The 16482-nt window shown below is 34.1% G+C and overlaps 1 protein-coding gene across 1 annotated transcript in view; it reads left to right on the forward strand.

Moving 5' to 3' along the window:
* The window catches only part of otp (orthopedia homeobox), a 48906-nt gene extending 34005 nt beyond the window's left edge, over positions 1-14901 (forward strand). The window contains exons 5-8 of the mRNA XM_014234225.3: positions 7626-7830; positions 8131-8256; positions 11317-11480; positions 11706-14901. Coding sequence (XP_014089700.1) covers positions 7626-7830; positions 8131-8256; positions 11317-11480; positions 11706-12095 — 885 coding nt within the window. The 3' untranslated portion in view covers positions 12096-14901. The remainder of the gene's footprint in view (positions 1-7625; positions 7831-8130; positions 8257-11316; positions 11481-11705) is intronic.
* The last annotated feature ends 1581 nt before the right edge of the window (positions 14902-16482 follow it).

Genomic DNA, 16482 nt, shown 5'->3' on the forward strand with positions numbered 1-16482 from the left:
TTTGACATGGAATAGACTCCAAGAAATTGTGATTTAAATCATTATACCACTCTTTGTAAGGTGATTTTAAGTCATTGGTCTTTAGCAATAAACCAAATTCTCTTCAGGCTTGAAAAGTCAATATTGAACGTGCCATTCATGACACACGACTTGATTCAGTGGAAAAAGAACTAGAAAATTGGGTTAGTCGAATTCGTTCTTGCAAAAGTAGTCGTGGAGGTGATTTAAATGATGTTATATTCAGAACTTTATTGTATCGATTCTACTTCACGTTAAATAAAAAAACATTTGAATTTCCTTAACAATTAGTGTGTTTTTTTTTTAAATCATATCTCTCTTATTGGAAAACCCTTTATAAATTAAGTTTCGTAAGACTGGAAAACTTGCCACAATACAAAAGTAGCGATGAAATTATCTGAAAGTGAAGAAAATCGTACTGGAAAATCAACGTGGCTTCTCAGAGAGAGAAAGCAGAGGCTCCCAACAGTTTCTACAGCTGGACCATGCATATTATTTGTGTAGCCGTAGGTAGGAAACACTTTATCAAAAATATCTCACCAAAACATCGGAATTGCTTGCAAAAAGAACGTGTAGAGAATGTGATCACAGTTGAATTCGGCGTTCTGCGCTGAGGTCATAAAGGTATTTTTTGAAAGCCTATAATTAATATATGGGCCTTTATTCAACCCAAAACTAGCTATAAATATTTAAAGGTGATAAAGAACAATTTAAGAATTTATTAAAATTGTAGGTTTTCTAACATTTTAAATTACGTTTAAAGACCCTATTTCTATCACTACGCAATTTTATCAAAAATACTAGTAAATATAAAAATTATATAGAGGTCTTGTTGTTGGTATGCAGGATATTTTGATAATTTATTTGGATTAATCATTAATACACGACTTTCTTGAACATATATTTCCACTTAAGCAAGTCATATTTAAACCGACTCTCAAGACCACTTCAACATTGCTGACTATTTGACCACGAAACTATTAACTAGCATTGTTAGCCACAGAGCAACATCTCACCTAAAAAAGAAACAAAAACAACAAAGAAATAAAAGGACCAACTAGAACATAAATCAACAAAACAAACAGCAAATTGGCAAATCTGGAGCGAATAATAAATGAAGTTGAAGTTCATGAAAAGGCAATAATGCGGCTAATGCCTTTGTGGCAGGACACAACGTGATCACAACATAAATTGAGAGGGTGCAAAGGCATTAAGCGTGCCCAGCCACACACACACACACATACAAGCACATACAAACTACGGCGTAAGAACATATGCGCGTTCGCTGGCAAATAAAGGAAGTGAAATAGCGCGAAATTGCAGCAGATAACCGAATAAATAGAAATGGCAGAGGGTGAAAATGATATGCGTCTGCGAGCGAACGAGTGAATCAGCGGAAGGGAAGCGGCCAAACAACAAATGAGCAGTGAAAAAAATACAACAACAACACTAGTGTTTAGGGAAGTGCTTTGATTTGATGTTCTTCGTTGGGTGGTTGTTGCTGTTGCTGTTGTTGGTGTTGGTGTTATTGCCGCTGATGATGCGGTTTAATGGCGGTTAAGGGAATATTATGAACCTGTTGGGTTGCTCATCAAATGAGCCAGCAGATTGCACCATAAACACCGCAAGCGAAGTGTGAATGCCAAATGTCAAGGTTGTTCCTGCCGCCGATGCTTCGCTGTTAAGTCATATACACACATACACATACACACATATGTACACAAAGAAATTGATGTGGAAGCAGTTGTTATTATTGGCGTCATACCTCAGGGGTGTTCGATGGCGAAATATGTTGCTGTGGCAGACAGCAACTAAAATAATGCAGGCACTGTCCTAGGAAGAACAACAAGAACAAACATGAAAAGTGTTGGTGTTCCTGGCTTCTTTATGTTGCAACATTAATTGTGCATTATGAAAATGTGTTATTAAACACCTGTTATTATTATTATTATGGAGCATAATTTATTGATTGCACTTGATTTCTTTTTGGGGATGTAAATGTTTGAGAACTCAAATAAAGAAAGACACTTTTAGATCACAGGTCTCTTATGAAGTCCTTGCAAGCTCTTTTAGAACAAAAATTTATTTTCCTTTTCTCTTTTTGTGAATAAACCAAAAATTTGATAAGAAATTATTATTTCGATAAACTCGTTGCAGCTACAAAAGTATTTGTCGACAGAAATTACTTTTTGAGTAACTTTCATGTTTGGATCCGATAGCGATAAAATTTGCAATAGACATGCGTACCAGGACATACTTGTATATCCTGCGTGGCTCTAGCTCAATAATTAAGCCTGATATTTGACTTTTTTTAACTTGCAGAGGGGAGGAAATGGGAATATAACCGATTACTTAAAATATTTTTTTTTTAAGATAATTCAGTAGTTCCGTATTTTTTCATATGTATTGTATATATGTTACATTATTTCAACATTTCTTAGCACGTGATACAAATGAAAGAGAAATATTGAAAGCGACAAAACAAACGCATGCAGGGGGCATGCAATAAAAGGTATCGTTGGAATTTTTCGTTTTTATCTACTCTAATTAACACGTTAATAGTCGATATTTGTAATACACGTTCTCATATGACGTAATGTGTAAACATTTATGGTATGTACTCGCATTTATATACAGATATAAATCTCTAACAAGAAGTCATGTGAGCCAACTTTCCGATTAATTCGCTGAGCATGTACTATAACGCATTTGACCTGATTTGGTAAGACAGATACCAACTTAGTTATCTTTTGGCTTGCCGTTATTCGGGTCGTTCCGCCGCTTTAATGTGTTTTGCATGCTCATCATTTCATAATTTATTCATGGAGGGATGGATGAAGGACGATGGCAGGGCGTAATTCAGCGTCAAAACAACATTTATAATAGCAAGCGTAAAAAAGTCAAAAATTGACAACAATAACAAAAACGTGAACAAAAGGTACAGCGAAAAATCAATGTAAGCGACTACACAAAGCGTTCACACGCACACCCTGAAAAGTAAACTTCGTGCTGTTAACACTGTAACAGAGAGAGAGAGAGGAAAGGCGCGAGGCAGTGAGTATGAAAATTTAAGCGTCTGATTTTTGACGCCTCTTTAGCTTTCAACGCCTCCAACTGGGCTGGTGGTTGCGCCCAGGCGACGTGCGCTTGGCGATTGGCAATTTTAACGGCTGCCGCACGCCACAAAGTAGGCAATGATTTGCCTATTTTCAGCACAAACACACATACACGCGCGTAGCTATATTTTCCACGTGACAACCAAACGGAAGGGCAAATAAGAATAATAAAGTGTGGCAGGAAGTGTGAAAATATTGCAAGCAGTTGTGGCAAACAAACCCAAATGCGCCTAAATGCACGCTATGCAAAGCTGAAGCGCTTAGCTGAAAAGCCGGAATATTTGTTTGTGACTTGCTTTCGACAATTTTCGTTTAGCGTTCTTTACAAGTCACAGTGCAGGTGTGCATGCATGTGTACGTGTTTACTCGAAAGTGTTTGCACGCTTGTGTGTGTGTGAGTGAACTTAATTTATTAAATTAAAAGTAAATGAATAGACCATCTACACGCACAGCTACAAATTGCATGCATAAAAAACCCCCAATACTCCATCCTACTTTTCGGCATTCGAAACGCTCGTAAAAGAATACATAAACAAGTCAAGGTCGCCAAAGCAGTTATGACCAGCCAAATTCTTGCGGCAAACTCAGTATCTTTATGTGTGTACGCGTATGTTATGTGAAAAATATGAGAGATTTCGTTTGCAATATAGATTTCAGAAAATTTGAGAGAAAAGTAAAACATGATATTTGAGCTTTTAAATTTTTAAAAATTGTTGAAATTGAAATGAGTAGTATATTTAGCTTTTGAAATATTTATTTTTCAAATTTTTTTTTGTATCTATCGCATACGAACATCATATAATATACTATACTACAAGTATAAACTATAAAAGTATAGAATGCTTCCTATTTATTTATAAATACACACTTATCTGCATACAAACACACACACACATCCATAGATAAATCCTACGCCTAGTTAAGCACACCCCCGAAATACCAGCTGATTTACAGGCAAGCTTCACACATGAAGACAGATGGAACGACATGGTCTCGACAAAACAACGAAACCCTCCAGAGACCAAACATCAGTGTTACAAGCAAAGTCACTTTGCACTTGCAATTTCAAATATGATACTATTTTTGGAGTGTGTTTTGTGCGCTGAGTTCTTATGCTTAGCGTTGTGTATTTGCACAGTTGTTTTTGTTGTAGAAGGCTCTGTTAAAGACTTTTGTTTGGCGAAAAGTCAGTCTTGCTTTTTTCCGCTTAATTCCAACATATTCTTTTGATTCAAGCACTTCATTCTTCACTTTTTACTTTCGATTTCGTGAGTTTTGATGAATAAGGATACAGGAAGAACTTGTCCAAGTTGTCAACAAAAGTGATGTAGATATTTCTTCCGGTAAAGTTTACGGAAGTAAGAAATAATAAAAGTTGCAATTAAGCTTTAAAAAATTTAAAATATTTGTTGAAGAATTTAAAACTGTTGCAAACGTGCTCATATACATTTTGATACTTACACTTAGAGGAAATTCGCATTTTTTTATTTATAATAAAATATTGTATTAAATTTCTCTCAATTAGGTTGAAAAACAAAAGAACTCAAACCGGTTAGAAGCATGCTCCTTAGAACTCAAACAACGTCAATCAATCTCGTATACCAAAATGTAAAACATTTGGTTAGTATAATGAAGGTTTCTAAAATTTTATTCGAAATATTTCTAACAATTTGGTATACGGTAACATTTGTATGCGAAATAATGGAGATTTTGTAGGCATACTTTCAACATGTTTCTGTCAAAACTTCATTGCAAACATGTGACCATACCGGCAAGCACATACATTTGTACATATAAACATATTCATGTTCTTAATATGCACAAACATGAATATATACCTAGCTGAGTACTAGACAGAAAATAAAGAATCAGACAGTTTCCTTGTTGTTGTGTTGGAGTTTTACGAATATTTCCAGCGTGAATTCGTTTACAAATATTTGCCTTCATATTGATATTTATTAGGGTTGTCTTTAATAATGGATCTACCGAAATTTCACCATTTAAATCACGGTTAAACCACGAACAAATCACGCACGTGTATTTTGGTACCTAATGAAGGCATGACGTTACAAACGATTTAAGCAATATTAATTTAATTATCTGTCACCTAACACGCAGAGTCGATACCAAGATTGTCGGAGCTTTCATATGTAACTTTTGATTTTAATAAAAGGTTTGGCTATTCTGAAGTCTAGCCGTCTTTATTTATGAAATCAAAAAGTATCACCTTAATGTCCACTCTCGTAAATACCTGCTGTGTGATCTCTATACTAGGGTGGAAATTGTTACACTGTAATATTTTTGGAACCATAACTAGTTTTGTTTAACATCAATTTATTATTATTCAAAGTATTATCAACTTGAAGCTATAACATTTTCCTAATATTCTGGCAATTTTGGGATTTCATCCCAAAAGAATTGCGAAATATGAAATAAGCTAATATTTGATACACTGTTCTGAGGTGAACCGTATTCTAGTGAGTGCGTTCGGCAACGGCTGGAAGAAATGGTAGTCAGGATGAACAAGGTTTGGCCTATAATTCTATAAAACGAATAGTTTTTAAGCGGTCTTGCAAGCTGAGAATGAAAGTTGTTATAAAGGAAGATTTCAGCAATTGCTCACTTCAGTGAGTGGTTGTTGATCCCACCAAATACAGAAAATTACCTTGACGTCATGCATATTCGGCTTTGCCGCAAATTTGGCTGGTTGGTCAGGTTTCACACATAATTTTTTGCAATTAGAGTTGTCGTTATGTATATATTTTTCATCAGCAGTCACAAGCCGATATGAAAACAACATCGCTTTGTCGCGTTCACGCAGTATTTCTGACAAGCAAAATCAACCTTTAACGTCTCTTGGCTTCAATTCATATGTCAGCCGATTTATTTACTTTATAATTTATCGGGCTGATTTTAAAAATTTCGAATTAGCTACTTCAGTCATTCCCAAAGATTCTGTGCTCAGCTACTTACTCGCCATAAACTTACACGAAAATACTTTGACGTTCGACTAAGGTTTTCTTCATATTAAATTAATGAAGAAAAAGTGCCCGCAACAACAATTTTTGTAGGCACAATATAAGAAATAATTATTATTGTTTACTCCTTAAAAGAATGAGATATGCTAAAACAAAGGACGCACCAGGCAGTAGTTTACCAACGCAGACTCGGAATATTGGAACAATCGGATTATAATATAATCAAGTCACGTCATATCTTGGCAAACTGCTCGAATATGGTTATAGACCCAATAGTTCTCAGTGAAGCAGCACTTAAAACAAGATAAATATTGGTTTGCCGATTTGAACAGATTCTAGTAGAGAGAGAAAATTATATTACTACCTAAGTGAATTATCTTGAAAGTATGCTTTTATCGTTAGATCGCACATGACATAGAGTAGTCACCTATGCTCAACTGAAAGAGTGTTTCAAAATTAATTACAGACGAAACATTTTATAATAAATTTTTTTCAGACCCTGCTAAAATTTGTCTCATAGAAATATGTACGCTTTTGATTTGATTCCAGTTTCCTTTACCAGCATTCCGAAATCAACATGAGATATGCAAATAGGCAGCAATATATGTATGTATGTATGTTTTATTGTAAAGGATTGTCTCACTTTTAACGGCATCTAACAGCTGTAGCAGTTTACACTGCTGGGAAAGAATCTAGAGTTTGAGAAGTGTAAGAAGTGAAGCGTCACTTACCTTTGTGCGCTTATCGAATTACCGCTTTCTCCGCCATAAGTGCACCTCCTTTGATTGGACATGTCTACACATATCAATGGCGCACACAAACACATCTACACATATGTAATGCATATATATTTATTATAAGTCAACATGTAATTGCTTGTTGCCTTGGTTGTGTGCTCACTTGGAAGGCTTACAAATTATTGCCCAACCGCTTGCTTCGATGTAACTATTTGTTATATGGTATCTACATATGTAACGTATGTAAATAAGCATGTATGTATTTATATTTATGTTCAAGTGTGTCGGTGGTCAGCAGTGTTTATTCAAAATATTGATTGAGCGACGACTCCAAGTGGTTGGGTTTATGAATATTATGTGGTTAGGCGAATTTCCATGCTAATGTGTGTGTGTGTGCGTGCATGTGTGGGTGTGTTTATGCAAACTATGTCGCTACAAGTGTGGTGATTATTTATTGTAAAATATGTTGCGGTAGTTGCTGCGTTGGTCATGTTGAAGCCGGTAATTGATCTTGATTAAAGTTGTGTTTTCTCAGCTTGTTCAACAACGGCGCTGTGAGGCACTTACATATGCACATATGTGCGTGTGTGCATACAAATATGTATATGTTAGTTACATGTTATGTACGCACGCATGTCTCTATGTTTGATTATTTGCGCATTAGTCCACTTGCCTAGCACTTATTGCGGAAATTCCTCAACTGACTAATTTAACTGACTTCTCCGGAAAATTTAATTTGATTTGAAATTTGAGTGAAATTGTTTAATTTTTTGCAGGTTTGGTTTCAAAACCGGCGGGCCAAGTGGAAGAAGCGTAAGAAGACCACAAATGTCTTCCGTACACCGGGCGCGCTGCTGCCATCACACGGACTGCCGCCTTTCGGCGCCAACATCACCAACATTGCCATGGGCGAGGGCCTCTGTGGTACCGGCATGTTCGGCGGCGATCGTTGGGGCGTGGGCGTAAATCCGATGACTGCAGGTGAGTTCTTACTTTTTTTCAACAGCTGACGACCCTAGTAAAGTACAAAAATAGATGAGTCATAGTACATTTAGTAAAGCGTAAATTAAATTTAAATTTGCATTGAAGCTATGAATATGTTGCTGTAAGAGTAGAAATCTATTTGATGCAAATTACAGATTCTAATAGTTAATCTAACGAAGAACTAACCCCCTTCTTCTTTTCTTCTTTTATTCTTCTACTTTTCTCTTATTTATGACTTTGTAACAATATTCATCCTCTAAATACTAATCCTGCAAATATTACCGTAACAAATCAAAGGTTTTGGTCAACTAAATCAATCTTCGCCGCTTTCATCTACAATAAATAGTGGTCTTAATTCGGGTATTAACATTGGTTCCGCAATGGGTGCTGGCAGCTATCAGCATTATGGACTAAACGCTTTAGGTATGTGCGTATAATATAATCACAGGCTTATGTAAATAAGTGTTTAAATAAAAAACAAATTCAATCAAATATTTTAATTTTATATAAAAAAAATGTATTTGGAATTAATTTATAACACTAACAACTCTTGATAACATGATGCTAACAAAATAAATACTAACGAATGAAAATTTCTAAAGAATGTATTTTGGTTGAAAATTACTCTCTTTAGTTAAGCAAAGTATAGCATTATACCAAATTACATAAGGAAAACCTCACACTATTTTTTGTTTTTGGTTGCTATTCTTTAGTCGTTTTTCATGTTTTTGAGTTTGCATGATTTACCATTTGTCCTCCTCAAAGATTATTGGGAACTTGTTCAGAAAATAGTAATATTTTCGCATCAACTTGTAAGCCAGAAAAATTATTTTTTTGTGATTCATTTTATTTTTTAAGAGGCATTTTATTTAATAGTTAAATAAAAATAATGTACATTTACAGAATTTAATGTACTTTAATAATCGGCAATTAATTTTGAAACGGTTAAGGTTCACTTGATCCAGTAGCAGATTGCCAGGAGGACCTCAGGAAAACGGCGTCTGGCGGTAAAGAAGATTTTTTCTGCTTTAAATATATTAAATCCAAAACCAAAAAAAAATTTGATATTACTACAGATGAACACAAGTAATGATCGAAGGACTAGTCAAAAGTTTTGACGAAATAGTGGCTTCCCATAAAAAAGTCGGTTTTGGTGAAAAAATCTGCACTTTACAGTAGCAGAAAAAATCTATATGCGTTTCGTTTCTGTGAAATTTTCGTCACAGCCAGCGCTTCGAGAAAAACGCGTCTAAAGTTCTGGCAGTCGAATACACCAAAACAAAAAATTGTTACAAATACGTGCATATCTTCGAAACTTATTGCTTGATCAATTTAAACTTATCGTTGTAAAATTTCACGTACTATATGTGCCATCGATATATATGCCAAAAAATCGGTTTTTAAATATATACTATTTTGATTTTGGATATAAACCTATAATTCAACTTAGTGATGTTTAAACATATCGGCAACTGCAAAACATTCCAATGAGCATTATCCTTATGTAAGATATTCCATAAATACTGTAACAAATATGACAGAAATGTGGACCAAGGATCGTTTCTTAAATTCATGATATGATGATGATGATCGATTACGATAGAAACATGGAACCAAAATTTCTGATACTACTGTTGACCATTTACCAAGTTCATTATATTGTATTTTGGACCGTTGCTCATACGCTTTTTTCAAAGATCCAATAACTGTTAACATATGGTTTTTTTGATTCATTTATTAAATACCTGTTAATTCAGTTTGACAGCGACTATTGATCTGACTCTTCCTTAACTTAACTGTGAAACTGCAGTAGTCTGGATATCACGCGCTTTTTTTCCATAAAGAAAAGGACAACGCTGTGGCAAACCAGTTTGCTTCTACTAGAGAATAGGAGTCAAAGTCCGGTAGCGAATCTGTGGATCGCACGGATGTTAGGCATTCTAATAGTGCGATTGTTTAAGATACCAGAAATATAATTTCCATACATTATAAAGCGTTGTTGGTCGCATCAAGCATTTCCCTAGGTGAAAGTCTGGTGTTAGTTCAATGTAGGAAATTTTAGAGTGGCGACTGAATTTAGCAACAGTCGCATCAATGAAAATTGCTTCTCCGTCAACTTTTTCAAACAGAATTTTATATATCTATAGAGGAGAGGAGGGAGGCCTCTCATAAAACTCATAAACAAATTTTGAGTGTTGCATCTGTACCTTTTATCGGAGTGCGAATGCAAATTAAAGAGTTGAGAAAATCATTAATATGCTGATTTAGCCAAGACGGTCATCAACCGAGGTAATTGGTGGTACTTAGAGTAAGAGTTTCTGCCCTACTTAAAGTCATATTGGAGTGTTTTAGCTACGTCCAGCTGGAGCTGCTACGATGTCGACAATATTTTCACAAGAGTGGAGGCAAGACTCGGAACGTGTCGTAGACTCTACACTGTTTAATCGTTTATAGACTTTTCTCTAATATAATAATAATATAAATTGTAGGAAATAAAGTATTTTAGTTGTTGCAATGGCATACTCTCTAAATAGTTTTCTAGAATGATTTCATTTCATTGGCGGCAAAAAACTGAGTGCATTCCAGTTGCGAGATTCGACTGTCAAGGGAACGTGAAAAAAATTTATAATAGCTATTGAGCTACTTTACCGATTTCGGCTAGGAAATTAATGCTTTATCTAACATGTATTAGTAAAATTAAATATTCGGCATTGCAGGTGGATTTATTGTTAATTTTATTTTTACTCAATTAAGGAAAGTGTGAGCACATGTACTCCTATCTGCCATTGTGCTGCTCGCCGCAATGCCACAAATTTTCCATTTATCACTTTAGTCGCTTTTAATAAACTTATCTGAAAGACAAATAAATAAATGCAAAAATGATCGGCGATGACGCAAAGTATCATACTTTTGTTGTTGTACTCGCAGGAAAACACAACTTTTTTTTTTCATTTGTACACAAATCAACAAATTTGACAAAACTCTTATAAGTAAACCAGTTTTTAGAGAATTGATTAGACACGACTTTTACGCATTTTAATTTGCTCCAAAAATCGACGAAAAAACAGAATAACAAAAAAAAATATTTTTTTTCGACAGCGATGAATTTGATTATTTGCCTTTACAATTAACAATTCGCTGTTGGCAAAATGGAAAAATGGAAGGGTGCAAACAATGCCCACCGACATTGACGGATCTGTTATAGCCTTAGGTGACAATGTCCCATAAGCCCACACACACACACACACATACATTTGTGTTTATTTAGTAGCTTGGCGACAGTTTGGTTGCTGTTTGCTTTCGCATTCCAGCGCTAATTGAAAATTTGGAGACGAATTCATGATTTTCCTATGCCTTTACAGTATTTTCTTTTGAATTGCGTTTTTTTTTATTTGTTTGTATATTTTAAAAAGTGTTGTGGTGCGTGAAAATTTCCATGTTTACTTAAAAAATTCTCGATTAACGCTTTTGTTCGAATTTCAGGTGATTCGATGATGTATCAGCACACGGTTGGTGGCGTTAGCTGCGGCGCCAGCGGCTCGCCCACCACGACCACGCCTCCGAACATCAACTCGTGCTCATCGGTTACGCCACCACTGTCCAATCAGCCGAACGCGGGACCAAACGACATGAATGGCGACCAAATGGTGTGTATAATAGGGGGTCAATGTTGTGCTTAAGGTGAATTTGGTGGGTTTTAGTCAAGTTATAACACAAATGTCCTTTTTTGGTGCAAGCACAATATAATTGCTCCAAAAGTCTCTGCAGGACACTTTAAATACAAATGGTTTGTGCCTTGACTAAACTCATAAATTTCACCTTGGAATACTCAATTTTTTCACCACACTTACTTAAAATCTACTTTTTCGCAGGGTGGTCCACCACATCATCAGCAACAACCACCAACGCCGCAACAGCAACAACAGCAGCAGCAACAGCAACAAGCCCACCAACAGAATCACCACCATCAACAACCACCACCACAACAACAACAACAGCAGCAGCAACAACAACCGCAGACACAACATCAAGAGCATACGGCAAATAATGGTGGCTCTCATATGGTGCCACATTGTCACCAATCCATGCAATCGCCATCAGATGGCGGCAACGTCGGCGAGGAAGATGTCTGGCGAGGACACAGTATAGCCGCCTTGCGGCGACGCGCTTCCGAACTAAACGCAACATCGGCGATTCCATCGTATTTGCATCACGCGGCCGCCGCTCACAACAATTACGAACATCACAATTCGGTCTACTGAAATTTGTTGAAGAGCTTTGAAAGCTTTTCGGATTACGGTTTCCCCAGTTGTGGGAATCATGAGTTCTAGCATGTGACCAAAGCGGATGCTGATGCCAATGGTGGTATGGCGCAAGGGTGGTGATATTAAAAACAAAACACCGATGAGAATGGCAGAAGCGAATAAGCATAGAAGAAAGGTGAATAAACACACAATAGTTTGGCAGCCACTGTGCGCGCAGCAGAGTACAGTGGCTGTAAGCGTTGTGGTGAAGTTATTTTTGTTGAAAAGTTTAGCCAGAGCAAAGAACCGAACGAAGTATACGTAAAAAGTGAACTGCAAGCATAATGCAAATTTAAAATTAAGATTTACAAATAAATAAACTTGTATGCCCTGCAATATGACTAAAATTGTTTGTATGGAAGTACTAAAATAGAATATATACACAGATACGCATATATTGAAATTGTAAAAAGACGAACGTAGTAGAGGTAAGGTTGACTGTAACAGTTGTAATTTTCTTCTTTTTTTATTTTTGTTTAAATTGACAAAAATATATTTGTGTTAGGAATTTTTTTTTAACTTCGCAAGTCAATAGTTTTTCGCTTGCACTGTACAGCTTTGAAAGTGTTTTATCAGTGAAGTTAAAGAATTTAAAAGCAGATAACTTCCTGCATATGCTAAAAATATCTTTTATATGTACAGTGACACAAAATTTTAAACGCTTAAACTTCTATTCCAACGTTTAATACTATAATAAAGCTTTTCAAAGGTAAAATTAGATAGATAGGAAAATAAGCAAATATATTTTGCTAAATTCATATTTAAGTTGACGCTACGCCCGTATAAACTTTTGCGTCACTGTATGAGCTATCAGTTTTAATTTTTTGAACTAAAAATTTTTAGAAAATAATATTACAAAATATCGTGTATATAAAAATTTCGGTTTTGATTAAAAGTGTCATACTGTACTTAAGCATATACTTAACGAATTAATAAATGCAATTAAAGACTATAAAATGTAAAAGAACCAATGTATACGAAATGAAGAGCAGTGAACGAGTAATTATAAATTATCGAATTAAAGTTAAACTTAGTGACTATATTTACATATAACTATATACATGTTTCCAAGTAAGTTATTACATAATTAGGTGCTAAGTAAATGTTAATTAAATTCAAATATAAATAAAAAATTACAACAAAAAGCGCAGCAAAAACAGTTCTGAATAGAGTTATACCATATACAAAGTTACACAGGCAAACACAAAGTTTAAGAAGGAAGTGTTAATAAATGTCACCATAATATTAGGTTATGAAATTTAATTTCAGAAATTTTCAAACAAAAAAAAAACATAATTATTTTAAACTGTAAATAACAATATACGGCAAAATCGATTTTTTTCTGGTTATTGGACCAAGCAATTTTTTTCGACAGATGGAAGCAGTTTCTCCGTTATTCGAAGTTAGTCTTTCAAAACGGAAATAATTTCGAGACTGAGCTTATAGAAAAATTATTATTAATTATATAAATCTTAAACAAGAAAAAATATGCCAATCATTTACGTTTTCCTCACACATCAATGTGTATAATATGTTTCAATTAAGCTTATATGACAGATGTTTTACGTATAAGGTTATACTTATATTTGTTCCCATAAAGTAATTGTCAGTGAAATAAGGAGTAAAAGTCGTTTTTTTGCATATATTAAATTTGTTTTCTCAAATTGTCAAATTTCGAATTTCGAAAACAAATATCTCGATTTTGGCTAACTTCGAAAAAACGAAAAAATTACATTTTTTCTTAGTACTTCAGCTTTTTGTAATATTATTGTGGTCTAATACCCCGTTAAGTATTTTACAGTGTAATTTATCAATTAGTTTTGTCACAGTTTAGGTGTCACTTCAGCTTTGGAAACAATTACAGTTATTAGCATGTGTTCACACTATTACTAATTTAATCCAGACTTTGCCTCTCTTTGTGCAATAATATTTTAAATTAATTTTATTAAACTTTTCTGCCCACACCACATACTGTGTAAGGATAAATATGCAAGAAAAAATAACAACAACAAATACGTTGTTTTTGCCCAGACTAACAAGCCAATATTCGATATTTCACACACCAACACACATTCTTACAAATGTTTGCCTTTGTGAACATTTCAAATTGTTCGATGTACTAAATATTTGCCCATATACATAATGCTTCGACTTAGATGTAAATAAATACTGCATAGTGGGTCAAGAGTGTACTTTCGCCGAACGTAAGAAGGTTAGTGTTAAGTATTTGATTGTAAACATGTGTATGATTGTATGTGTTTAAGATATTTGAATGATTAAACCGACAAATATGTGATGATAAAGGTAATATTTTTCTTACGAAAATAGTGTAGCATATCAATGAGTTTCTGGCTGCAAATCAGAATTTTCATTGGTAACTAACACTATAGACAAGAAAACTTGTTTTTAAGTGTTAATATAAAGTTTTGTAAAAATATTATATAATATATTTCCTTATTGCGGTTCCAAATTAAATGAATGATTCATCTTGCTTTAAATAGAATGTACTCAATGTTTTCGACAAAAACTGAAAACTAAACTATTTCAAAATCTCGAATCGCTTTTTCCATTTTTTTTTATTTAGAAAGTCTTTTCAGAAATTGAGCTATTTGATAGTAATATTCAGGAAATAAATTGTTTCTAATGGCAAAATATTAAAAATTAATACATGATCGCTTACTCCATTAGAACACATAAAATTCTTTCGAGCGGAAATGTATACTCGCCCACTGTGCCACAATTCTCTTAAAGAATAAAAGAAAATTGAATGTTAAAACAAAACCGTATTAGGAGATACATACTTACATGTACTAATCGGAAGGAGATAATATTGTAATATGGTAGACTTTAATGCATACGTATACTTTAATATTTAAGATAGCTACGGATAAATGTAAACTCTACACAATAACTAAATATTGCATTGCTGCTTAAATTAGAACAAAAACACTTAAAAAAATATTAAAATAAATTAATGATAAATTAAAAATATAATATGTATAACAGTAATGTGTGAGGAGAATTAAGTATATGTACTTGTAAATAAATAAATGCGTACTTATGGAATAATAATTTAAAAAAATTTCGTTTATTGTGTATGCAAATGAATACATGATTACATTACGACATTTATTCGTAGAATTTGTGTCTCCTCTAGGAAAGAGTTACGACCAAGACGAAGAAGGTGAATCACTAAGAAAGCAGTTTTTACTACCTCTAAGTCTCTTAATGACTTGAAGAAAAAATGCATTGCCGTGAATTCTAAACTGAAACCCTAACGAAAGCGTTGTTAACAGTATTGTATTATTCACGCTCTCACAACATTCTGTATAAAGTATAATAGTATAATAGATTAGCGGTTGCTTAAAGCACTTAGAACTTAAGGAGATAGATTAACCCGACTGAATTGTTATGTGAAAATGTTAAAAAACTGTTGATAACCACACTTGCCTCAGTAGTGTCTCCGACACGTGGCAATTCTCACCTAAAAGTAACCAATATCGATGCATATCTTTTCTAGTTCGAATACGAAATTGAAAAATGAAAACATCTGCTTTTGTTCAACGGATAAAGCAGAATTTCTCAAGTTCCCCAATAAGAATACCTGTGTATTTGGTAGTTTTACACAAGCAAACATATAATTCTTAAGGGGCACAACTAGTTTGAAATTATAAACAAGAAATCGATAAAAACACAATACAATTTAAAATTGATATCTCAAATGATTTTGAGTTATCGTCTTTTGAAGCGTAGCCGCTCAGTTCAATCAGCTGCTTCAGTTTATATTAAAACGCGATTTTTTTTGTTTTTCAAGACTACATTTTTTATACTACTACTAAATACTAATTTATTTTAATGTCAAAGACATTGGCGCGTTTAGTGTAGGGTCATTAGCTTCAGTTTTTCAGTTTATTAAGTTAAAAGAGTGTTCCATTATTGTAGTTTAATAATTAGATTTATTGCATATTTAAGTTCATATAATAGCTGCGGGTAGTTGCTTCTCCAGACTATTGCTCTTCATTGTAAGAACAACTTCTATAAGTCTGCTACCGGCCGCTGGACGTCTCCTAAAGATTGATTCATGTCATAAACATATTTACATAACAAATTAAATGAGCATTTGTACAATACACTCTTCAATTCTTATCTGCATATGAAATCCCTCATAAATATTACCTAAGCAATTGCAATTCTATTCGAAGTCAATCATTCAATCCGAAATTCCACATATTGTACACAAATTCAATTGAGAGCATCGACACATAAAGTTTTATCCTTTTGTATACAAGTAGGTAAGTGTGTGCAGAGGATAGAATGCATAAAATTGCAATATAAACAACACGTA

Source organism: Bactrocera oleae, chromosome 4 (assembly GCF_042242935.1).
Source record: "Bactrocera oleae isolate idBacOlea1 chromosome 4, idBacOlea1, whole genome shotgun sequence".
NCBI lineage: Eukaryota > Metazoa > Arthropoda > Insecta > Diptera > Tephritidae > Bactrocera > Bactrocera oleae.